General features: G+C 38.9%; 2 protein-coding genes across 8 annotated transcripts in view; one reads left to right on the top strand and one right to left on the bottom strand.

Moving 5' to 3' along the window:
* Positions 1 to 27046, top strand: part of TPST1 (tyrosylprotein sulfotransferase 1) — a 136255-nt gene that overhangs the window by 25370 nt on the left and 83839 nt on the right. For 3 of the 7 annotated variants that reach the window (XM_082645138.1, XM_082645143.1, XM_082645137.1), the window contains exon 2: positions 24294 to 25239. In XM_082645138.1, coding sequence (XP_082501264.1) covers positions 24395 to 25239 — 845 coding nt within the window. In that variant the 5' untranslated portion in view covers positions 24294 to 24394. Of the gene's footprint in view, positions 1 to 12904; positions 13036 to 20961; positions 21080 to 23417; positions 23650 to 24293; positions 25240 to 27046 lie in introns of those variants that run through there. The other 4 variants (XM_082645139.1, XM_082645140.1, XM_082645141.1 and 1 more) reach the window with 4 other exon arrangements.
* The window catches only part of SEPTIN14 (septin 14), a gene marked incomplete at both ends in the record, with an annotated part of 568759 nt that overhangs the window by 501437 nt on the left and 40276 nt on the right, over positions 1 to 27046 (bottom strand). The window lies entirely within an intron of this gene.

Raw genomic sequence — 27046 nt, 5'->3', positions numbered from 1 at the left:
AAAAGAATTCAGAATAATGATAGTAAAGATGATCCAAGATTCTATTTCCAAGATCCAAAATCTTGGAAATAGAATACACAAAATGCAAGAAACAGTTAACAAGGACCTAGAAGAACTAAAGATGAATCAAGCATCGATTAAAAACACAATAAATGAAATGAAAAATACTCTAGATGGGATCAATAGCAGAATAACTGAGGCAGAAGAACGGATAAGTGAGGTGGAAGATAAAATAGTGGAAATAACTGATGCAGAGCAAAATAAAGAAAAAAGAATGAAAAGAACAGAGGACAGTCTCAGAGACCTCTGGGACAACATTAAATGCACCAACATTCGAATTATAGGGGTTCCAGAAGAAGAAGAGAAAAAGAAAGGGACTGAGAAAATATTTGAAGAGATTATAGTTGAAAACTTCCCTAATAAAGGAAATAGTTAACCAAGTCCAGGAGGCACAGAGAGTCCCATACAGAATAAATCCAAGGAGAAATATGCCAAGACACATATTAATCAAACTGTCAAAAATTAAACACAAAGAAATCATACTAAAAGCAGCAAGGCAAAAACAACAAATAACACACAAGGGAATCCCCATCAGGTTAACAGCTGATCTCTCAGCAGAAACTCTACAAGCCAGAAGGGAGTGGCAGGACATAATTAAAGTGATGAAGGAGAAAAACCTGCAACCAAGACTACTCTACCCAGCAAGGATCTCATTCAGATTTGGAGAAATTAAAACGTTTACAGACAAGCAAAAGCTGAGAGAGTTCAGCACCACCAAACCAGCTTTACAACAAATGCTAAAGAAACTTCTCTAGGCAAGAAACACAACAGAAGGAAAATACCTACAATAACGAACCCAAAACAATTAAGGAAATGGGAATAGGAACATACATATCAATAATTACCTTAAATGTAAATGGACTAAATGCTCCCACCAAAAGACACAAATTGGCTGAATGGATACAAAAACAAGACCCATATATATGCTGTCTACAAGAGACCCACTTCAGACCTAGAGACACATACAGATTGAAAGTAAGGGGATGGAAAAAGATATTCCATGCAAATGGAAATCAAAAGAAAGCTGGAGTAGCAATTCTCATATCAGACAAAATAGACTTTAAAATAAAGACTATTAGAAGAGACAAAGAAGGACACTACATAATGATCAAGGGATCGATCCAAGAAGAAGATATAACAATTGTAAATATTTATGCACCCAACATAGGAGCACCTCAATACATAAGGCAAATACTAACAGCCATAAAAGGGGAAATCGACAGTAACACACTCATAGTAGGGGACTTTAACACCCCACTTTCACCAGTGGACAGATCATCCAAAATGAAAATAAATAAGGAAACACAAGCTTTAAATGATGCATTAAACAAGATGGACTTAATTGATATTTATAGGACATTCCATCCAAAAACAACAGAATACACATTTTTCTCAAGTGCTCATGGAACATTCTCCAGGATAGATCATATCTTGGGTCACAAATCAAGCCTTGGTAAATTTAAGAAAATTGAAATTGTATCAAATATCTTTTCCGATCACAATGCTATGAGACTAGACATCAATTACAGGAAAAGATCTGTAAAAAATACAAACACATGGAGGCTAAACAATACACTACTCAATAACGAAGTGACCACTGAAGAAATCAAAGAGGTAATAAAAAAATACCTAGAAACAAATGACAATGGAGACACGACGACCCAAAACCTATGGGACGCAGCAAAAGCAGTCCTAAGGGGGAAGTTTATAGCAATACAATCCCACCTTAAGAAACAGGAAACATCTCAAGTAAACAACCTGATCCTGCACCTAAAGCAATTAGAGAAAGAAGATCATAAAACCCCCAAAGTTAGCAGAAGGAAAGAAATCATAAAGATCAGATCAGAAATAAATGAAAAAGAAATGAAGGAAACGATAGCAAAGATCAATAAAACTAAAAGCTGGTTCTTTGAGAAGATAAACAAAATTGATAAACCATTAGCCAGACTCATCAAGAAAAAAAGGGAGAAGACTCAAATCAATAGAATTAGAAATGAAAAAGGAGAAGTAACAACTGACACTGTAGAAATACAAAAGATCATGAGAGATTACTAAGAGCAACTCTATGCGAATAAAATGGACAACCTGGAAGAAATGGACAAACTCTTAGAAATGCACAACCTGCCAAGACTGAATCAGGAAGAAATAGAAAATATGAACAGACCAATCACAAGCACTGAAATTGAAACTGTGATAAAAAATCTTCCAACAAACAAAAGCCCAGGACCAGATGGCTTCACAGGTGAATTCTATCAAGCCTTTAGAGAAGAGCTAACACCTATCCTTCTCAAACTCTTCCAAAATATAGCAGAGGGGGGAACACTCCCAAACTCATTCTACGAGGCCACCATCACCCTGATACCAAAACCAGACAAGGATGTCACAAAGAAAGAAAACTACAGGCCAATATCACTGATGAACATAGATGCAAAAATCCTCAACAAAATACTAGCAAACAGAATCCAACAGAACATTAAAAGGATCATACACCATGATCAAGTGGGGTTTATTCCAGGAATGCAAGGATTCTTCAATATACGCAAATCAATCAATGTGATACACCATATTAACAAATTGAAGAAGAAAAACCATATGATCATCTCAATAGATGCAGAGAAAGCTTTCGACAAAATTCAACACTCATTTATGATAAAAACCCTGCAGAAAGTAGGCATAGAGGGAACTTTCCTCAACATAATAAAGGCCATATATGACAAACCCACAGCCAACATCATCCTCAATGGTGAAAAACTGAAACCATTTCCACTAAGATCAGGAACAAGACAAGGCTGCCCACTCTCACCACTCTTATTCAACGTAGTTTTGGAAGTTTTAGCCACAGCAATCAGAGAAGAAAAGGAAATAAAAGGAATCCAAATTGGAAAAGAAGAAGTAAAGCTGTCACTGTTTGCAGATGACATGATACTATACATTGAAAATCCTAAAGATGCTACCAGAAAACTACTAGAGCTAATCAATGAATTTGGTAAAGTAGCAGGATACAAAATTAATGCACAGAAATCTCTGGCATTCCTGTACACTAATGATGAAAAATCTGAAAGTGAAATCAAGAAAACACTCCCATTTACCATTGTAACAAAAAGAATAAAATATCTAGGAATAAACCTACCTAAGGAGACAAAAGACCTGTATGCAGAAAATTATAAGACACTGATGAATGAAATTAAAGATGATACAAATAGATGGAGAGATATACCATGCTCCTGGATTGGAAGAATCAATATTGTGAAAATGACTCTACTACCGAAAGCAATCTACAGATTCAATGCAATCCCTATCAAACTACCACTGGTATTTTTCACAGAACTACAACAAAAATTTTCAAAATTTGTATGGGAAAACAGAAGACCCCGAATAGCCAAAGCCATCTTGAGAACGAAAAACGGAGCTGGAGGAATCAGGCTCCCTGACTTCAGACTATACTACAAAGCTACAGTAATCAAGACAGTGTGGTACTGGCACAAAAACAGAAAGATAGATCAATGGAACAGGATAGAAAGCCCAGAGATAAACCCACACACATATGGTCTACTTATCTTTGGTAAAGGAGGCAGGAATGTACAGTGGAGAAAGGACAGCCTCTTCAATAAGTGGTGCTGGGAAAACTGGACAGAGACATGTAAAAGTATGAGATTAGATCACTCCCTAACACCACACACAAAAATAAGCTCAAAATGGATTAAAGACCTAAATGTAAGGCCAGAAACTATCAAACTCTTAGAGGAAAACATAGGCAGAACAGTCTATGACATAAATCACAGCAAGATCCTTTTGGACCCACCTCCTAGAGAAATGGAAATAAAAACAAAGATAAACAAATGGGACCTAATGAAACTTCAAAGCTTTTGCACAGCAAAGGAAACCATAAACAAGACCAAAAGACAACCCTCAGAATGGGAGAAAATATTTGCAAATGAAGCAACTGACAAAGGATTAATCTCCAAAATTTATAAGCAGCTCATGCAGCTCAATAGCAAAAAAACAAACAACCCAATCCAAAAATGGGCAGAAGACCTAAATAGACATTTCTCCAAAGAAGATATACAGACTGCCAACAAACACATGAAAGAATGCTCAACATCATTAATCATTAGAGAAATGCAAATCAAAACTACAATGAGATATCATCTCACACCAGTCAGAATGGCCATCATCAAGAAATCTAGAAACAATAAATGCTGGAGAGGGTGTGGAGAAAAGGGAACACTCTTGCACTGCTGGTGGGAATGTGAATTGGTACAGCCGATATGGAGAACAGTATGGAGGTTCCTTAAAAAACTAAAAATAGAACTACCATATGACCCAGGAATCCCACTACTAGGCATATACCCTGAGAAAACTATAATTCAAAAAGAGACATGTACCAAAATGTTCATTGCAGCTCTATTCACAATAGCCCGGAGATGGAAACAACCTAAGTGTCCATCATCGGATGAATGGATAAAGAAGATGTGGCACATATATACAATGGAACATTACTCAGCCATAAAAAGAAACAAAACTGAGCTATTTGTAATGAGGTGGATAGACCTAGAGTCTGTCATACAGAGTGAAGTAACTCAGAAAGAGAAAGACAAATACCGTATGCTAACACATATATATGGAATTTAAAAAAAAATGTCATGAAGAACCTAGGGGTAAAACAGGAATAAAGACACAGACCTACTTGAGAATGGACTTGAGGATATGGGGAGGGGGAAGGGTAAGCTGTGACAAAGCGAAAGAAAGGCATGGACATATATACAGTACCAAACGTAAGGTAGATAGATAGTGGGAAGCAGCCGCATAGCACAGGGAGATCAGCTCGGTGCTTTGTGACCGCCTGGAGGGGTGGGATAGGGAGGGTGGGAGGGAGGGAGACGCAAGAGGGAAGGGATGTGGGAACAGGTGTATATGTATGACTGATTCACTTTGTTATAAAGCAGAAACTAAAAAAAAAAAAAAAAAAAAAGAATATGATGCCTGTGCAATGGGTATCTTTTTGCCTGTTCAGACTTTGCTCTTCAAGCCTATGCTGATACTTGTTGGTTTTCCTGGATTCTATATGTCAGGATTCTCACAGTGTCAAGTACACATGTGCATACATATTTTTATTTTACTAGAATTAATAGTTCAAAGTGTAGCAAGTAATGAAACATTTTACATGCCTTTTTGTTATAAAAATTATAATAAAGTGTTTATTATAAAAAAAGATTAATGTTTTTCACTGAATTTAGGGTGTTTTCAGCCATTTATTTATGTAACTGTGATTTTTTCCTCTTTTTGTCTCCTCTGAGACTTCTGAATATTTTGGTGTGCTTGATGATATCCCACAGATCTGAGGCTGAATTCATTTTTGTTCATTCTTTCTGTTTTTCAGACTAGAAAATCGATCTCTCTTTAAGTCTGCAGGTTCTTCAGCTAGCTTAAATCTGCTGTTGAGCCCCTCTAGAGAATTTTTCATTTTAATTATTATACTTTAACTCCAGAATTCCTGCTTGGTTCTTTTTTTTATTTTTTATTTTTATTTTTTATTTATTTTTTTTTTGCGGTACGCGGGCCTCTCACTGCTGTGGCCTCTCCCGTTGCGGAGCACAGGCTCCGGACGCGCAGGCTCAGCGGCCATGGCTCACGGGCCCAGCCGCTCCGCGGCATGTGGGATCTTCCCAGACCGGGTCACGAACCCGTGTCCCCTGCATCGGCAGGCGGACTCTCAACCACTGCGCCAGCAGGGAAGCCCCGGTTCTTTTTTTTAAAGAATAAGTTTTATCTCTATTGATACTCCCTATTTGGTAAGAAATTCTCATAATTCCTTTAAATTCTTCAGACATGATCTCCTTTAGTTCTTTGAACATAGTTACAAAAGCTGATTTAAAGTCCTTGTCTAGTAAGTCCAACATCTGGGCTTCCTTAGGAGTTGTTTCTATTGACTGCCTTTTTTCCCCTGTGTTTGGGTCATACTCTCTTGTTTCTTTGTGTCTCATAGTTTTTGCTGAAAATGGACATTTTAAATAATATAATTGAGCTACTCTGAAAATCACCCTCTCTCCCAGGGATTGTTGTTGTTGCTATTTGTTTTGTTACTTTTTTGGGCTAATTCTGTAAACCCTGTACTCTTTGTCCTATGTAACCACTGAAGTCTCTGCTTGGTTTGCTTAGTGGTTAGCTAATGATTGGGCAGATTTCCTTAAATGTCTTGAACCCATAAGTCTCCCAACCTTGTTGAGGGACTCTGTGTGTGTGTGTGTGTGTGTTGTGGCTCCCTTAATGCACCAGAAGTTTACATTGTGCCTTAGCCTTTACTTCCTGCTTGTGTAGAACATCAGGGTCAGCCAGAGGTGACAGAACAGGGCCTTCCTAGGTCTTTCCTGGGCACGTGCATGCCTTCTAGATTACTAAAAATATGTTGGAGCTTTTCTAAACCCTCTACATCTCATTCCTCAGTTTTTCCTTTTAAGTTTTTGGATAAATATATTGTTTGCCCCAACTGTTATTGCCACTGCAGACAGCTATGGCATTAAAATATTGTCTCTGGTTATGTTAACAAAAGCCCTGGGGATAGAATTGTTTACATTGAGGGTGCTCTGATTCAGGTCCAATAAAGATAAGCCCTGAGAATGGAGTTTTTCCAGTGAGCTGCTAGACTGGTTAAGTAATACAATTCTTTGGAGTTGTGGTTTCAGAGGGAGCTCCTAACCTCTTCTGCTCCCTTGAGTGGCTACTGGACTACTGTTATTCACACCTATCATGTTTTCAGGTTGTTGGTTTCCCAGGCTTCCATGGAGCTGGGAGGAGGGAAATAGGACAAATTGAAATGCCATAAAGCTTGCTCTGCTTGCTGAAATTCAGCTGCTTTTCATGACTAAATGTTTCTTAGATTGTTGCAAGCCTTTGGTTTTCAGATTTCCAAAAAAGTTGATTTTGACCATTTGTGTCAGTGTTCTCATTAATTTTATGGAAGATCAGACTTTTAGAGGTCCTACTCTGCCATGCTGGATGTGTTTCCTTCAGCCTTTTCTTACATTTATGTAGTAGAAGAGTTTCATGCATTAGATTTTAGCACATTGTTTTAGGTTACTGACAACTTTGAGATAATACATTTTTGTTTTTCCAGTTTTCTTTGCTTTTGTTCCCATACACTCTGGTTAAACTGATTACTTAATACTTTCTGAATACATGCTATACTCTTCCACTTTGAGGCTTCTTATTATCTTATTTTCTCTGCTCAAAATACTCTTTCTTCCCTCAGTCCCACAGTGGGAGTCCTGCTTATCTTCTAAGATTCATTCTGATGTCATTTTCTTCATTTAGCTTTTTATGAGCCCATGGATGTGATCCTTTATTGGAAAACTTGTATTCTTTTTTTCATACCTTTTATATGATCTTATACTTTCATCATATGTGTATATATGTGTGTGTGTGTGTGTGTATAGTAGGCATACATAGTTTATTGTCTTTTTCCCCTGCTGAGTTGCTAGTTCTTTGAAGCCAAATGATGAATCATACTTACTTATGTGCTCAGTAAACGTTTGTTTAATTCAAGTGTAAGGTTTCATAGCAAGAATGCTCCACATTTTAGGTATTTTACTGGGAATTGCATTTTATTCATTTAGTTTTGAACTGAAGGAAAATGTCTACTCTGGAAAAATATAACAATACATAGTTGTACACACACTATACTATATAATCCTTGGTAAGGTGCAGGAAGATGAGACTATAAAGGCAAAATTCAATTTTTCCCATAGAGATTGTTATAATAGTGGTTTCTGATCAAAGATTTGATACCCAGATTTTTATAGAGAAGATCACAGAATTCCGGCTCTGAATAACTTTGTGTCAGAGGCATAAGTTCTCATGACAGAAGTGGGAAGTTATTTACATGTGAGAGTGACTGTGCTGAAGCAAAACTAAACTGCTGGAGGGTGGGAGGGAGGGAGATGCATGAGGGAAGGGATGTGGGAACAGATGTATATGTATGACTGATTCACTTTGTTATAAAGCAGAAACTAATAAAAAAAAAACTAAACTGCTAAAAAACACAGGAAATGTAGAGCTACTTGATATGCTAGATTTTAGCTTCCGTGTATGTCTATTATCCCTTAGGACCAGATCTATCTCTCTATTCTTAATGCTATCTAGATAAAATCATCAGGGACTTGCAGAAAGTGTGCAAAAATGCATGCTGTTCATTTATGCAAATAAAGCAGAATGCATACATGGATTTAGAGTTTTCATCTATCATTCTAATTAGATCTGAGATGATCGAAATAGGATAATTCAGAAGTCCACAGGGACTTACCTGGTGATGCAGTGGTTAGGAATCTGGCTGCCAATGCAGCGGACACGGGTTTGAGCCCTGATCTGGGAAGATCCCACATGCCGTGGAGCAACTAAGCCCATGCGCCACAACTACTGAGCCTGTGCTCTAGAGCCTGTGAGCCACAACTACTGAGCTCACGTGCCACAACTACCGAAGCCTGCACACCTAGAGCCTATGCTCCACAAGAAAGAGAAACCACTGCAATGAGAAGCCTGTGCACCATAACGAAGAGTAGCCCCTGCTCACTGCAACTAGAGAAAGCCCCCACACAGCAACAAAGACCCAACAAAGCCATAAATTAAAAAATAAATAAATAAATAAATTTATTAAAAAACAAAAGCTAGGTACATTTTTTAAACCATATGCTAATGAAAGCCTTATAACACTATCAGATTCTTAAATTCACTTCATTTGCACCATATGTTGCATACACCACTTTTTGTTCATGCCAAGTCTAATGTCTGGGAATCAACCATGGAATAGTCATCATACATTTAGAGTCAGACCTGGGTTGCCACTTGGTCGACAATTTGCCAAGTATTGATACCTTAAGTAAGTTACTTATTCTTTCTGAGCTTCACTTTTCTTATGTGTAAAATGATTCTAGGACAGAAATGTAACTTTAACTTCTGGTTTGTTGCAGTGAGTCTAAGGGAGTACAAAAAAAATAAGATTCTGATTTATTCGTTAATGAGAGTGTGAAATGATAGAGGCAGATGAAATAGACTGATCAATAAAGAAGGTGGATTAGAAGAGCAAGGGCCAGAGGGGGGAAAAACAAGTGGTGAACTTTGTACTGCAGTCTTTCTGAATATAGTCGATCCATATTTTAACACTGGAATCAGGAGGAAAGACCAGTATTCTAATTATAGGAAAGAGTTAGCTGTCTAGGATTTTAGTGAGAAAGAAAGTTTTAGTGGGGTCACTCATTGCATATTTACTGAGTGCTCAATATGCATGTAGCATTTTATGTTATATGCTATGGGGAAAACTGAAAAGGATAAGATATAGTCAGTACCTTCCAAGAACTCACAACAAATTACACTCAGAATCTAGTTACATTAACTTATAGGCAATCAAGAATCCATTAACTCATTCAAAAGTCCTTACTTTCAAGGAGTTCACAATCTACTGAAAAAAACAGACAAATTAGAAGAAATAAGATATGGGTAAGTCCAAGAGCACTAGGAAGAACAACTGTGTCATATGAGGCAGAGAGCTGTCAGGAAAGCTTCCTAGAAGAGATAGTATTGAAACCTAATATTGAAGGATGAATGGGAGTTGTGAGTAAGAGATGCTGCACGTTGTTGAAGATGAAGGCAGCTTTGAGTGAGTGTGTGTGTGTGTGTGTGTGTGTGTGTGTGTAGGGGAGTTGGTGATGAGGAGTAATACGAGGCTGAGGGGCAGGCAAGGGCTGTATCATGAAAGGCCTTATGTTATGGTAAGGATTTTTTTGAAAGAAGTACAAAGTCAGGCTTCCCTGGTGGCGCAGTGGTTGAGAGTCCATCTGCCGATGCAGGGGACACGGGTTCGTGCCCTGGTCCGGGAAGATCCCACATGCCGCGGAGTGGCTGGGCCCGTGAGCCACGGCCGCTGAGCCTGCGCATCCGGAGCCTGTGCTCCGCAACGGGAGAGGCCACAACAGTGAGAGGCCCATGTACCAAGAAGTAGAAAGTCATTGAAGGGTTTTAACTAGGGGAGTGTCATAAGTATATTTACATTTTAGATGGATCACTCTTGGGGGCTTCCCTGGTGGTGTAGTGGTTAAGAGTCCGCCTGCCAATGCAGGGGGCACGGGTTCAATCCCTGGTCCAGGAAGATCCCACGTGCCACAGAGCAGCTAAACCGGTGCTCCACAACTACTGAGCCTGAGCTCTAGAGCCCGAGAGCCACAACTACTGAGCCAACATGCCACAACTAATGAAGCCCACGCACCTAGAGCCTGTGCTCCACAACAGGAAAAGCCACTGCACTGAGGAGCCTGTGCACTGCAACGAAGAGTAGCCCCTGCTCACCGCAACTAGAGAAAGCCCGTGTGCAGCAACAAAGACCCAACGCAGCCAAAAATAAATAAATAAAATAAACTTGAAAAAAAAATATCACTCCTGAAACAGGATAGTGAATGAACTGATTAAAGGAAGTCAGAAAGTACCAGTCAGTAGGCTGTGGAGTTATCCTTGAGAATAAGATGAGGATGAGGGGCTTCCCTGGTGGCGCAGAGGTTGAGAGTCCGCCTGCCGATGCAGGGGACACGGGTTCGTGCCCCGGTCCGGGAAGATCCCACATGCTGTGGAGTGGCTGGGCCCGTGAGCCATGGCCGCTGAGCCTGCGTGTCTGGAGCCTGTGCTCCGCAACTGGAGAGGCCACAACAGTGAGAGGCCCGCGTACCGCAAAAAAATAATTTAAAAAAAAAAAAAAAAGATGAGGATGAGAATTAAAGCCATACCAGCAGAGGAAGAAAAGGGAGGAGAATTGATTCAAGAGCTATGAAGGAGGAAGAATTGACAGGACTTATACCTGTTGTGTATGGAGAGGTTAAGGGAGAAACTACATAAATGCTCCCAGATTTTTAGCTTAAGCATTTGGGAGGAAGTGGTTCATTTACCAGTAGAGGAAAATGAAGAGGAGGATTGATTTACTAGGGAAGATATGTTCCATTTGGTGTTCTTTGAATTTGACAGGCCCAGTGGAACATTCAGATAGAATTTGTCCCTTGGCCTTTGAATGGTCAGGTCTCGGGGTTTAGCATAGAAGTTTTGGTTGCAGGTAGATTTGTGAGGCATCAGAAAATAAATAGGGGGTAGCTGTAGATGAAGCAGGATGAGTATAGGAGTATGGATGAGGGAACCCAATACCATAAATTAATGTTTTGTGACTGTTTTGTGATGCTTGCTTCTGATACATATTAAATTTGTGTACATAGATGAGGCTGTTTTTTTTTTTCCTGGGCGTTCTATTTTGTGCCACCGATTACTATTAGTATCATAACAGTTAAAATATTTTTGTTAATACCTTAATATCTGTTTGGCTCTTTCCAAAGTCTTGGAAAAGCTATTTTTCCCATCTGCTATGAATTTTGTAGATTCAATTTAAAAATCCTGTTGGAATAATGACTGGGATTGCAAAATTTTGTCATGGCCTCCAGATTACTTTGGTTTTATTTGTAGTTCGTTTTTCATTTTTGATATTATTTGTTTCAGATGACTCTGTAAGCATGTTAAGGAGATTTAAGAGAGATTTCACTAGGTGCTGATTCATCTATAAATTCCTTGCTTTATATTTTATTTGATAATAATGCACCCACTGCATGAATGATGAATGGGTTTTAAGTTGTGCTTTTTTATTTTTTAAAATTTGTGCTTTAAAGGAGCTTATAGTTTAGTGGGGTAAACTAACCACGATACAGTGCATGAGCATGCAAGCCAATGTGTTTTTACCAAGTGCTTGAGGTTACAGAAGAGGGAAAAATTGATTTGGGGGGTGAGGGGGATGAGTAAAGAGCTCCGAGGAGGCGTGTGTAAAAGAGAGAAAGGGGCTTGATACAGGAGGCAGCAGCATGAGCAGAGGCCAGGTGTGTGTGAAGGTGCCTGGTTTGAATGAGGGGTGGTCCTGAAGGGGGCAGGCTTCATGGGAGGAGTGCCAAGGGGTGAAGTTGGTGGAAGAGCAGGAGCCAGTGTCTGAAGGGTGCCACAGGCCCGTGTTCTTTAAAGGTCCTTTCACATGTTATCCCCCTGATGGCCACAACAGCACTGTGAAAGCAAAGAGAACTTGCAGGCATTCTTTTATCTTTGCATTTTCTTTCCAGTCTTCTCGTAATTTCTACTCTGATTACATGTGGAAAAGAGCTTGATTATCATTATTCCTGTTTTATGAATGAGAGACTTGATGCTCAGTGATTTATCTAGTTCCATATGGCTAAGAAAAAATGGATTTGAGACTAGAGCCCACGTCTTCTGACTAATATACTAGACTGCCTTTACATTATTTCAATGCCATCTTCTTTTCTCCTTTACCTATTCTAGTTACTTTTAATTCTAAAACTTGGGAGGTTGGTGGAAAAATTGCATAATTGAATAACTGAATGAGAGTATATGATTTGAGCAAATTTATTTTTTCTTTTCTTTGTGCTCCCTCTCATGGATGATTTAAACAGACGATAAACATGAGTGAAGAATCTAGGATAGGAATGGTTAGCCTACAATGGCCCTCTGATTTATAGGTCTGAGAAGGTTAGAACTTACTAACTTAAACTTTTTATTTTGTTTTATTTCATTCAACTCTGTATTATGAAAAATTTCAAACATATGCAAAAACATAAAATTACACTGAGCCCTCAAGTACTCATCGCTCAGCTTCAACAGTTACTAACTCGTAGTCATCTAATTTCATATAAACCCTTCCTCCCCCCGCCACATCTGCCTTCAGATACTTTTGAAGTAATTCCCAGACATCATTTCATTTAATTTGAACTTTTAAAAATGTGCTTGAGTTTAACTTGTGCTCTTGTCTCTGTTTGTGTCCTAGGCATTAGGTCCAGTGCTTAGTATTTGACCAGCTCTTTTCCCTCCTGACCATGGGGTTTATTGGAAACAAAATTCCAGTACACTGCTCCTTTATGAAGATGGGCCCCAGCAGACTCCCAAAGATCGTCAGCTGTGTGTACTGTATTTTTCTTACATTTGTTGTCAGTGGTTTTAGTGCCAGCCCCCAGGGTGTGGCTAGGAAAAGATGTTCCCATGTTGGTACTCTGACCATGAGCTGACATAAGGATTGGTTTTACAACAGTGGGTTTATTTGAAGTTCTGCTGAATGCAAAGCTGTCATTCAAATTAAACCCTGGACACTTATTAATTGGCAAGTTCAAGCACACGATACAGTTATTTTTCCTTTTGCTAAAAAAGCTAGAAGCAGATAGAGAAAACAGCTATAAATTGGACTTTAGACAGAAGGCAAAGTGTCACTGGGTGTTGCCATTTGCCACGTTGGTTGGCATGGGAAGCAAGGAGCTAATGATTAATAAAGGAAAGAAAGCATTTAGGGGATTGTTACATTCCTATAATTTATCTTTTGCTGGGAAATTTACCCAGCGTCTCTTTGTACGTAGCACATGGCTACTTTCCTGACTATAAAAGCAGGGTGTAAGGAATGTGGTCATGAATGCATGTGCCTGGGCCTGTGTATATGCGCTGAGTGTTGAAAATGGTCTGCTGACTACCAACCTCTTACACCCCTATGTTTGTTCACTGACACTGTTTTTGATTAGAAATCTTTATGAAATTTACAGAGATCTAAGTATGGAAGTATAATGTCATCATTCTCTTCTTCTCTAGAGCATTATTTCTGGGAGTCTTTCATTTGGCTTGCTGGGAAAGAGCAGTCTTATTAATAGTAATTTTTCAGATATGTTTGTTGCTGTGTTTCAGTGCTTTTTCCTTCTACTGGAGACAAAAATGAGACTGAACTTTCTAGTGTTTCCTTCTAGCACAGCCTCAGCTTTGTAAACGTCCCAATTGAGAAAATATTGATACTACTTGTCTGAAAATACAGTGACGTGGACTTTAAGATATTGGAAAGAGGCTGGTGTGTGTGTGTGTATTCGTGCATGCGCATGTGGACAGTGGTCAAATATATAAGGGTAATGGTCAGACAAGCTTTTACTGTACTTTCTTCTTAAATTATAGGACTACTTTTTTCAAGAATTTGAGAAGAATCAGTATTGAGGCCTGAGTAGAGACCTCAAGCTCTACAACATCTCTCTTTCATAGACATTTTCTTCCCAGTTTGATTAGTTTACTTTTACATTTTGAAGACTCAGTGTACTCTGTGACCTGGTGCTCTGTTAAGCATGCTGTGGTAGGGGACAGAACATAGACAAGGTCTCTGAGCTTCAGGAGTTTAAAATCTTTAGGAGTAAGTAAAATATACACAGTAAAATAAAGAGTGACCTTTGAAGAGGAGGTAAGATTTAGAGAGGTGTTGAGGAGAATGTGCTACTTGGGCCTCAGTATCTATGTCTGTAAAATGAGAGCGTTGGACCAAATGACGTAAAGGTCCCTTTTAGCAGTCATGCTCTATGATTCTTCAAGTTAAGAAACATCTAAAGACAGAAAATTAGGCTTCATATACTTAGTGAAAAAGTAATGAGGGACTTCCCTGGTGGTCCAGTGGGTAAGACTCTGTGCTCCCAATGCAAGGGGCCGGGTTCAGACCCTGGTCCGTGAACTAGATTCCGCATGCATGCTGCAGGACTAAAGAGTTCGCATGCCACAACTAAGAGTCTGCATGCGGCAACTAAGAAGCTCTCATGCTGTAATGAAGATTCTGCATGCCGCAACGAAGATCCCATGTGCCGCAACTAAGACCTGGTGCAGCCTGAATGAATGAATGAATGAATGAATGAAAAGTAATGAGAATGTTTCTGGGGAAGCCAAGAATCCTCTTCTTTTCCTTTTTCGTATCCCTTACAAGGCCTTTGACCACTGTCTTACTTGCTTTCAAACATCTTGAAGGGAAGATAGAACATACTTTTTTCCCCTAAGTGTGTTGGGGGAGACAGTGTTTAATTAATTTATTTTTAAAATAAATTTATTTATTTGTTTATTTTTGGCTGTGTTGGGTCTTCATTGCTGCGTGCGGGCTTTCTCTAGTTGCGGTGAGCGGGGGCTACTCTCCATTGCAGTGCGTGGGCTTCTCCTTGTGGTGGCTTCTCATCGCAGAGCACAGGCTCTAGACGCACGGGCTTCAGTAGTTGTGGCACGTGGGCTCAGTAGCTGTGGCTCGTGGGCTCTAGAGTGCAGGCTCAGTAGTTGTGGCGCATGGGCTCAGTTACTCTGCGGCATGTGGGATCTTCCCAGACCAGGGCTCGAACCTGCGTCCCCTGCATTGGCAGCGGGATTCTTAACCCTGCGCCATCAGGGAAGTCTCAGTGTTTAATTTAAAATGCAACAGGAATAAAGGCTTGAAAAAAATTACCCCAAATTATGTTAATTGACACAGCTTTCAAGTATGATGGGATGTATGGCAGGGTTTTCTTTTTCCCTAAATTGTCCCTTAGTAAAGGGGAAGTTGCCTTCATTTGAGTCCTTATTAAACCTCTAATGTGAAGAGGTACCTTCTCAATTATTTCACTTTGAACCACACACTACTTTTTTGGGATAATGATATATTAGCCTGACTTCAATCAGTGCTGCTTTTGATGCCTATTGACAGAATCAGTAGAAAGAGACAGAGAAATTTAGTGTTGGATGCCTTAAGATAAGCCTTTTCAAGACCATTTTGAAAAATAATACCAGGCTTTGAACAGAGAAATGACGTGTTCTGACTTAAGTTTTGAAAAAAATCTCTTTGGCTGTTGAGTTGAGAATAGACTCTAGGGGGCAGGAGAAGAAGTAAAGATACCTTTCAGAAATCCTGGTGAGAGAATCTGGCAGTCCTAGTGGAAGTGTTGAGAAGTGGTGGGATTCTGACTACATTTTGAAGAAAGAGCCGGTAGAATTTTTGTCAGATTTGGATGTAGGGTATGAGAAAGAGGTAAATCAAATATGTATTAAATGTTTTGAGATCAAGCACATCTCACACCCCTTGACCTAGCAATTCCTCTTTTAAAAATTCAGAGTAGAAAATAATCATGTGTGCAAAGATGTTTGTACATGCAAGAATATTTATCACAAAAATTTAGAAACAAGTAAGTAATAATACAGAATTGGCCAAATAAACATTGGTAAAGCCTTTTCAGTAAAGTATTATGCAGTCATGAAAATGATTTACAAGTATGTTTCTGGACAAGGAAATACATTCATAATATATTTCCAATTTTTGTCTTTTTATATATTTTACTGGGAATTTGGGGTATTTTAATGGGAAGTTATCAGATACTGTTGGTTGCTACTATAGTAACTTAAAGGTCTATCATGTTAACTTTTGATTGGTGAATTCTATTTTGTATCTAATGTGTGCTTGGGGAAGTTTTCAGAGAAGTAGTTATGTTGTTTTTGTACAATTGAATTCTAAATTGTTCATGTAAGTTTTGAATGAAGTTGAGTCATTTGTCACCTATTGGATTCTGACATATGTCAGATGTTGGTAAGTTAAATGTAAAGTATGTATAGTACTAAATTTTATCAAAAAGCTTTGCAATTTCAGGGTGATTTCTTAGTGATCACTGCTTTTCTCTCATGCAATATTCATTATGCAACCCCCCAAACAAACGAACGTACTAGAAGAATCATTCCTGTATAACTGTAAAATGAAATTGACTAGAGTTAAAGAGCATTCCTCTTTGCTTCATTAAATGAGTTTTGTTTGCTTTGTTTGTATTTAAATGAATTTATATCATTTAAATGTTCATAAAATGGAAAATATGGGGATCATTTTTCTAGGATCATTTCTCTACTTTTCTCAGTAAAACCTGTTATTTACTTAATGTCTTCCTATCACCACTGAATCTATCACCACTAAATAATGTTAATCAGAAACATTAATTGGAAGATTTAGAGTCACAAGCTCTCCTCTTCTTGGTCTTCTCCTGTCATCTGTCTTCTCCTCCCCCCATGTTTCCCCTCAAATTTCTCTTGATTAAAATTTTTTTTTTGTTTTAAAAATTGTTATACAGTAAAACTGACTTTTTTCTGATGCATAGTTCTGTGAATTTTCATACATATATTGATTCATGTAACGACTACCACAATCAGGATACAGAACAGTTCCGTCATCCCAGACAACTTGTGTTATATCCCTTTATACTTAGTCCTCTGGCATCCAGTGATGTAGTTTTGTCTTTTCAAGAATATTTTATAAGTAGAATCATTTTGAGACTGGCTTCTTTCACTCAGCATAATGCCTTGAAGTTCATTCAAATTGTTGCATGTATCAAGAATTTGTTCCTTTTTACTGCTGGATAGTATTCCAGAAGTGGATGTACCACAGTTTATCCAAATTTACCCATTGAGGGACATTTGGTTTGTTTTCAGTTTTTGGTGATTATGAATAGAGCTGCTATATTCATGTGCAGGTTTTATGTGAATGTAGGTTTCATTTCTCTAGGACAAATGCTCAGGAGTGCACTTGTTGGGTTGTATGGTAAGTGTACGTTTACATTTATTAGACTCTACCAGACTTTTTAAAAAAAATTTTATTGGAATATAGTTGATTTACAATGTTGTGTTAGTCTCTGCTGTACAGCAAATTGAATCAGTTATACATATACATATATCCACTCTTTCTTAGATTCTTTTCTCATATCGGTCATCAGAATCTACCAGGCTCTGGATGTACCATTGTGCATTCCCAGCAATGTGTGAGAGCCAGTTGCTCCTCATATTTGTCAGCACTTGATACTGTCTGTCAGCATTTTTTATTTGAGCCATCCTAATAAGCGTGTAGTCGGTTTTTTTTAAAAAAGAGTATTATTGACACGTAATCCACACACCATAAATTTTCCCACAACCTGGATTTAGAACATTTTCATCACCCAAAAAAAAAAAACACATGGGCTTCCCTGGTGGCACGGTGGTTAGGAATCTGCCTGCCAGTGCAGGGGACACGGATTCGAGCCCTGGCCCAGGAGGATCCCTCATGCCGCGGAGCAGCTGGGCCCGTGCGCCACAACTACTGAGCCTGAGCTCCAGAGCCTGCAAGCCACAACTGCTGAGCCCACGTACCACAACTACTGAAGCCTGCGCACCTGGGGCCCATGCTCTGCAACAAGAGAAGCCACGACAATGAGCCCGCGCACTGCAAGGAAGAGTAGCCCCTGCTCACTGCAACTAGAGAAAGCCTGTGCACGGCAATGAAGACCCAACACAGCAAACATAAATGAATGAATGAATGAATGAATGAATGGATAAATAAATTTATTAAACAAACAAACAAAAAACACGGTATGGGCTTCCCTGGTGGCGCAGTGGTAAAGAATCCACCTGCCATTGCAGGGGACACGGGTTCGATCCCTGCTCCAGGAAGATCTCACATGCTGCAGAGCAACTAAGCCTGTGTGCCACAACTACTGAGCCTGCGCTCTAGAGCCCACGAGCCACTACTACTGAGCCCATGTGCTGCATCTACTGAAGCCCGCGCACTCTAGAGGCCATGCTCTGCAACAAGAGAAGCCACTGCATTGAGAAGCCTGTGCATCGCGATGAAGAGTAGCCCCCACTTGCCGCAACTAGAGAAAGCCCGCGCACAGCATCGAAGACCCAACATAGCCAAAACTAACTAAATAAAAATAAATAAATTTATTTAAAAAACCAAAAAAAACATGGTAATTGTTTCCATCTTCTCCCCTCAGCCCCAGGCAACTACTAATTTTTCTGTCTCTACAGATTTGCCTTTTCTGGACATTTCATATAAATGGGATCATACAATATGTGATCTTTTATGAGTTATTTCAGTCAATTAGCATAATATTTTTAAGGTTCATCCAAATTGTGACATGTATCAGTACTCCTTTTTATGGCTTAGTAATACTCTGTTGCATGGATATACCATATATTGTTTACTCATTTATTAGTTAGTGGGCATTTGGGTTGTTGCTTATTTTTGGCTATGAATAATGATGCCGTGAAATTTGTGTACAAGTTTTTGTGTAGACACATGTATTCAGTTCTCTTGGGTGGAACTGCTGGATCATATGGTAACTCTTAACCTTTTGAGGAACTGCCGAACTGTTTTCTAAAGTGACTGTGCCCCCGCCAGTTTACAGTTCCACACACTGACAGTATATGAGGGTTTCAGTTTCTCCACATCTTCACCGACACTTTATATTGTCTGTGGTTTTTTTGTTGCCATCTAGTGGGTTTGAAGCGGTATCTCATTTTGGTTTTGATTTGCATTTTCCTGAAGACTAACATTGTTGAGCATCTTTTCATGTGCTAATTAACTATTGTATATCTTCTTTGGAGAAGTGTCTATTTAGAGTTTTTGTCCATATTTTATTGGGTTATTTGTCCATCTTGTTGAATTGTAAGTTCTTTATATATTCTGGTTACAAGTCCCTTATTGGATATATGATTTACATATATGTTCTCCCATTTTTTTGGTTTGTCTTTCACTTTTAGGATATTGTCCTTTGAAGCACAAATATTTTAAATTTTGATGAAGTCCAATTTATCTGTTTTTTCTTTGTCTCTTGTACTTTTGGTGTTGTATCTATGAAACTGTGGCCTAACGCACAGCCACAAAGATTTACACTTCTGTTTTCTTCTAAGAATTTTATAGTTTTAGCTCTTACTTTTAGGTCTCTAGCTCATTTTGAGTAAATTTTTGTGAATAGGTATTCAACTTCATTCTTTTGCATGTGGATGTCCAGTTGTCCCAGCATCATTTGTTGAAAAGAGTGCTCTTTCCTCACTCAGTTATCTTGGCACCCTTGTCAAAAGTCAGTTGACCATAAATGTAACAGTTTATTTCTGGACTTCCATTCATCTGTATGCCTGTTTTTCTGCCAGTATTGCATTGTCTTCATTACTATCACTTTGTAGTAAGTTTTGAAATTGGGAATTGTGAATCTTCCAACATTGTTGTTTTTCAAGATAGTTTTGGCCAGAGTGAGATTGTATAAACCTAAATAGGATTAAGTAACTCACTGCTTAGAATCTTTAAATCAGTCACATCTGATTGCATCTATGGTAAAATTTTATATCCCTAACCTGACCCACAAGATTTATGAACTGACCCCTGCCCATTTTTCTAGTTTCATCTCTCACTCACTTTCTCTCTTGCTTACTGCCTTAGCCTGCTCTTTGAAAACTTTTTTTTTTTTTTTTGGCTGCACTGTGTGGCATGTGGGATCTTAGTTCCCGACTAGGGATCGAACCCGTGCCCCCTGCATTGGAAGCACAGAGTCTTAACCACTGGACTGCCAGGGAAGTCCCTGAAAGCTTTAAAATGCCTTTCTATTGCAGGGCTTTTGCGTATCCATTTACTTTTGCTTAGAACGCTCTTCTTTTCACTCTTTACCTAGTTCCTACTCATTCTTCAGATCTTTACCTGTCAATTTTTAAGAAAGGCTATTCCTATTATTATTTTTAAATAAATTTATTTAGTTTTGGCTGCCTTGGGTCTTCGTTGCTGTGCGCGGGCTTTCTCTAGTTGCTGTGAGCGGGGGCTACTCTTTGTTGTGATGCATGGGCTCCTCACTGCAGTGGCTTCTCTTGTTGCAGAGCATGGGCTCTAGGTGCACGGGCTTCAGTAGTTGTGGCACGTGGGCTCAGTAGTCATGGCATGTGGGCTCAGTATTCATGGCTTGCGGGCTCTAGAGCGCAGGCTTAGTAGTTGTGGCGCATGGGCTTAGTTGCTCCATGGCATGTGGGATCTTCCCGGACCAGGGCTTGAACCCGTGTCCCATGCATTGGCAGGCAGATTCTTAACCACTGCACCACCAGGGAAGCCCTCTATTATTTTTTAAATATTGGTTTTTCTTTTCTCACTTAGAAAGGTAACACATGTTCATCATAGCAAATTTGAAAAATAAGGAAAGGTATCTTACAAGGAAACCAGAGGATAAGCATTTAATGTTGTAGAGACATCTAATGCCAGCTTGTTTTTTGGTCCTATGGTCCTTATTTTCTTTTTCTGTTTGGAAGCCTGAAGAACTGTTTCTTTCACATTTGAAATTGAACTATATTTGAAATTTGAAATTGCCATATTTGAAATTGCCAGGATGTTTCCAGATTGGGTTTTTGTCATTGTTTTGCTTGAAAGGTAGGCCCTCACTTGAATAGACTAATATCTTTTTTTCTATTTCCAAAAGGTTTTTTTCCCTTTGTGCTTGTAATACAGTTTTAGTTTCTTTAACCAAAATGTTATTTTTCTGGGGTTTAATCTTAATTCTCCATTTTCTCTATTACTCTCTTTTCTCTCCATTGTTTTCTTTCCTTCCCACTTACTCCCTTTTAAATTAAATACTGGTGTAACATCTTAAGTGTGCCTTCTACATCATGGATACAGTTTTCTGCATAGATATTTCAATGCTTTATTGCTACCAATTATCTTAATTAATGTTTTTTTCTTTGCAGTCTTTTCTTATCAAGCTGATCTTCTAATCTCAACCTCTTCTCACTTTGTGGTTCTTTGTTGCAGCTTTATAATAAAGTACAGTGCCTGGCACAATAATATGTCTTCAAATATGTGGCTAAAGGAATGAATACATGAGTAAACAAAAACCAGATCTTGACTGTTGTATCCTACTGAGACTCTCAAAAAATATTTCTTTGAGTGTATTCTTCAAAAAAAGAAAAACCAGCTGTACTGAGGTGTAACATATACCATAAAACTTACTCATTGTAAGGGTACAATTCAGTGATTTTTAGTAGATTTTATAGAGTTGTGCAACTATCACAACCAGTCCAGTTTTAGAACATTTTCATCACTGGAAAAAGTCCCCTCATGCCTGTTTGCCATAAGTTCCTGCTTCCACCCCATGCTTTCTGTCTCTGTAAATTTGCCAGATGTGAACATTTCATATAAATGTATGCTGATGTAGCTGCTCAGATACACACACACACACACACACACACACACACACAGTTGTTTTCATTTTTAAGCATGGCTTTCTTGTGGTTTGCCCCCTGTCTGCATAGCTTAGTGGACAGTGGTTGTGCTCAAACATATTGAGGCAATAAGACTTGTCCTCTGCCAGTGGATCTGCGTGTGGGGCAGAGGAACACGTTCAAAGTTCAGGCTGTTCTCAAATCTGCCCTGGTGTTTACTTTCCACTTGATCCTTTCGTGTCTCCTGTTTGCCTGTATGCAGCTCAGCGTTGGCCACGAGCTTGCTGATCATGACTACAGCCTCAGCCCACTAGAGCTCTTCACCCTCCTTGCTCACCAGCTGCCTGGAGCATCACTTACACTGGCAGCACAGTTGGGCATGTGTGCTACGCCCCAGTTCAAATTGAGTGATCTCCCACTGATTCCAGCAGCAAAGCCTCCAGGCCTTGTAGTTTGCCCTGCCCTGCAGAACCTCTGTACCTGCTGAGTGGGTGGATGGTGGGGGTGGGAGTAGTCTTGGGCACAAATACCACAGCTCTCACTGTTCTTACTGAACGTTGAGCAGTTTTTCAAACATAAATGCTTCTTGGGTTGCTGTATTCCTTTGGTCAATTTCCAGAGGACTGAAAGGGTGGTTTTGTCAGTTTCATTCCTCTTTATAATTTGTTTTTTTGGGGAGAAGAATTGCCTACCTTCTCATTAGTTCACAGCTAGACATCCAGCCTCTCAGAATGTATTCTTTTTCTGGTGTAGTTAGTCATTTCCCCAGGTGTACTCACTGTCAGTCAGGATATTCATATGTATATGTATGTGTATATATATATATATATATATGTATATATATATATATATATATATGACTGAGAGTTTTTAAGGAATTGGCTCATGTGATTATGGCACTGGTATTTCTGAAATCCATACAGCAGTCCGGCAGGTAAGAGTTGATGTTAGCCTAGAGTCTGAATTCCTTAGGGCAGCAGGCTAGAAACTCAGGCAGGGTTTCTGTGTTGCAGTCTTGTGGAGAATCCCTTTTTCTTCAGGAAACTTGTCTTTTCTCTTAAGGACTTCAATTGTTGGATGAGGTCCACCTGTATTTTGGAGGGTAATCTACTTTACTCAAAGTCTGTTGATTTAATTGTTAATCACTTCTAAGAAATATACCTTCACAGAGACATTTTGACTGGTGTTTGACCAAACACTGGGCACCATAGCCTAGCCAAGTTGACAGATAAAACTAAACATCACACTTCCCCTCTGAAGTTCAGGGTAAGTTTACATGTACATAGTATGTATGTTTTACATACATGCCCTTGCTTTTACATGTCTGTGTCTTTTTACATGCTCTGTGTACCCAAATCTTATCTATTCTAGATAAGGCTAGATCACAGACACACACAGTTTTCTTTGCACCCTATACACCAGCTTTCCTGAACTACTTCTTGTCACCTGATTATGCTGTGTTCTGTCATGCCATTGTGCTTTTGCACACAAGTTTCTATTGCTTAGTGTACTCCTTCCTCTTGTTTTATATACGACTTTTTTTTTTTTTTTTTTTTTTTTTTGTGGTATGCGGGCCTCTCACTGTTGTGGCCTCTCCTGTTGCGGAGCACAGGCTCCAGATGCGCAGGCTCAGCGGCCATGGCTCACAGGCCCAGCCGCTCCGTGGCACGCAGGATCTTCCCGGACCGGGGCACGAACCCATGTCCCCTGCATCGGCAGTCAGACTCTCAACCACTGCGCCACCAGGGAAGCCCTTATATACGACTTTTATAGCTTCCTGAGGTAGACTCTGTGTGCCTTTTCATTATACTACCATTGTCTCCTTTGCTTATTTCTGCTAAGACACTGATCACACTTTATTGTCATTGTATATTTGTCTGCGATGAGACTTTGTTTCCTGAGAGCAGGGGTCACTGCACTGCTGTCCTTTTCAAAGTTTATCCTCAGCCAAGCCCAAGTATCTGGACTGTAGTACCTAAATAAATAATTTGTAAGATATGAATAAACTGAATCTGTGTTAAAACTTTGGAAGTTGTATATTTCTTCTGTAATTTCTCTTTATAGTAGAATGTGGATGAAGCTTCTTGGGGATGAAGCAACTCTGAATATCAGAGATGAACCTTGGGTTAGACTCCAAACATACTTGGAAATATTAAGTATTTGCTTGACTCACTATAGAAATACTTTATTTTTCTATTCTGTGCAAGGTCTGTAGCTTCAGAATTGTTACATTAAGAAAAGCTGTTTCTGATTAGAAATATTGATTTATTTTTGCTTGTATTTATATATACTTGTATTCTAAGAGTATCAGTGTATTTAAGACTGCTTCAGCTTCTTTCTAGCTAAAATGTCATGGTGATAACTGATGATTAATTTGTAAACAATCTTAATGTAATGGTAAAATAACTTTTTCCTTTTCCTATTAGATATTGATCATCTTTCTGAAGTAGAATCTCCATGGCCTGAATGTTTTCTGAAAAACATTTGTAGCAAAATATCTGTTTAATAGCAAGATAACCACATCAAGATGGTTGGAAAACTGAAGCAGAACTTACTATTGGCATGTCTGGTGATTAGTTCTGTGACTGTATTTTACTTGGGCCAACACGCCATGGAATGCCATCACCGAATAGAAGAACGTAGCCAGCCCCTCAAATTGGAGAACACAAAGACCACTGTGCGAACTGGCCTGGACATCAAAGCCAATAAAACCTTTGCCTATCACAAAGATATGCCTTTAATATTTATTGGAGGTGTGCCTCGGAGTGGAACCACACTCATGAGGGCCATGCTAGATGCACACCCTGATATTCGCTGTGGAGAGGAAACCAGGGTCATTCCTCGAATCCTGGCTCTGAAGCAGATATGGTCACGGTCGAGTAAAGAGAAAATACGCCTGGATGAGGCTGGTGTCACCGATGAAGTGCTGGATTCTGCCATGCAGGCCTTCTTACTAGAAATCATTGTTAAGCATGGGGAGCCAGCCCCTTACTTATGTAATAAAGATCCTTTTGCCCTGAAATCCTTAACTTACCTTGCTAGGTTATTCCCCAATGCCAAATTTCTCCTGATGGTCCGAGATGGCCGGGCATCAGTACATTCAATGATTTCTCGAAAAGTTACAATCGCTGGATTTGACCTGAACAGCTATAGGGACTGTTTGACCAAGTGGAATCGTGCCATAGAGACCATGTATAACCAGTGTATGGAGGTTGGCTATAAAAAATGCATGTTAGTTCACTATGAGCAACTTGTCTTACATCCTGAACGGTGGATGAGAACACTCTTAAAGTTCCTCCAAATTCCTTGGAACCACTCAGTATTACACCATGAAGAGATGATTGGGAAAGCTGGGGGAGTATCTCTGTCAAAGTGAGTAGATGTTATGTTTTTTATTTGACCATATTCAGCTAATAAAGAAGTGTGTGTGTGTGTGTGTGTCTATATGGAATATATATATGTATATGGAAACTATAGACCTTTTCTGGAATAGAGCTTCATCAGTGAGTTTTTAAAAAATTCTCTAGCTGGTTCATTAGAGACCCTTTCATTTACTTAATTCATTTTTAAATTTATGAATTGTCCTTTATGTACTTGATGGAGGCAAACCCAATTTATAGCAGTGAAAGGACATCAGACTTTAATGTCCATCATTCAATTTTAGTGGATTCTGATATTTAATTTCTAGATATTTTTGTTAATAAGGATAGTTAACTTTTGTGTAGATTATGGTCAATATGAGGAAAAGCATCTACCATGTTGGTATGTAGTGAATTCCAGCATATAGGAAATTTTAGTGAGAGAAAAATAAAGGTTAAAATTATCTAACTCATTCCCTTCATTTTACAGGTAAGAAATCTGAGTCAGAAAGATCAAAATGATTTACTCAAATTTGAATGGCAGGGCCAGAATTAGAATCTATGCTTTGGTCTTAATGGGCTAGTGCTTTTTCCCATGGCATTTTATTACATGTCGTGCTTCTTTTGTCATCTGATGGATACATCTTCCCTTGATTTTTACAAAATTTTAGAGGATCTCTGAAATTTGGAAGCTTAATCCATAATTCATACAAGAAGTTCCTTGGATTCAAATATTTCTAAAACCATTGTATTTTTCTTCCTTTCTCATGAAGTGATGACTAGGGTGGCCTGACTTGATCTGATAACCTGACTTGATGACTTGTACCTAGAATAAGGATATAAGGATATAAAAACTACTGTTAAATTCAGGTAACATCTCCTCATGAAGAAAAGTTGGCTATGACTAAATTTTATTTTTTATCTTTCCATTTATAAAAGTAATATCCCCTGTAAGAAAAAAAGAAAAGAAAAAGCAGTGAACTTCCCTTGTGTGTCCTGCTTGCCCCTATCAAGGAATGTCTTCTTGATTTTTTTTCAAAGTATAGAACTTGTACAGTAAATATTGATTCCTCATATAGGTAATTGGAAAGGAACAGCTACCTTTCTGCAACAAGCTTTCAGTTATTGATTATAAATTATTAGGTATTGTCACTCCAGTGGCTCCAGGTTATTTTTATTGATTCAAAGAGAATTACAGCTTTAGCTAATGTCATCACAGTTTACTGTTCTTTCCAAATAATAGAGCATCACTAGTTTCTAATCACCTGTATTCCTAGGTAGCATTTTACTTTGTATGCTTGTATGTTGGCCCAGAAATTCTGATGCTAGTTCCATCTATTAATATAAAATAAGCCTATTAACACCCCCCACCATCTCTCCAAGTAGGGATTAAAGAGATATGCTCAAGTTAAATTTCTGTGGAAATCAGGAAAAGATAATTTTGCAGGGACTTCCCTGGTGGTCCAGTGGTTAAGACTCTGCGCTTCCACTGCAGAGAGCGCAGGTTTGATCCCTCGCTGGGGAACTAAGAACCTGCATGCTGCGCAGCGTGGCCAAAAAAACGAAAAAAGAAAAAAGAAAATTTTGAAAACATGCAGACCAAGGAAATTCATAGGAACTTTGAATCAGTGACTTTTAGAGGGGGAAGAGACCTTACTTAGCATGTAGTATATGGAATGCAGACCCAGTGAGGTTTTATGCTTTGTCGAGAATCACATATGGCAGAACCATGACTAGAACCTCCAATGCCTATTCCAAGACTCTTGCCACTATATGAGTTTTTTAAAATTAGGGTATAACGTATATAGTAAATCACAAAT

The sequence above is a fragment of the Mesoplodon mirus genome (genome assembly GCF_964341445.2).
Source record: "Mesoplodon mirus genome assembly, chromosome: 15".
In the NCBI taxonomy this organism is placed as follows: Eukaryota; Metazoa; Chordata; class Mammalia; order Artiodactyla; family Ziphiidae; genus Mesoplodon; species Mesoplodon mirus.
This window is presented reverse-complemented; position numbering and strand designations above follow the sequence as displayed.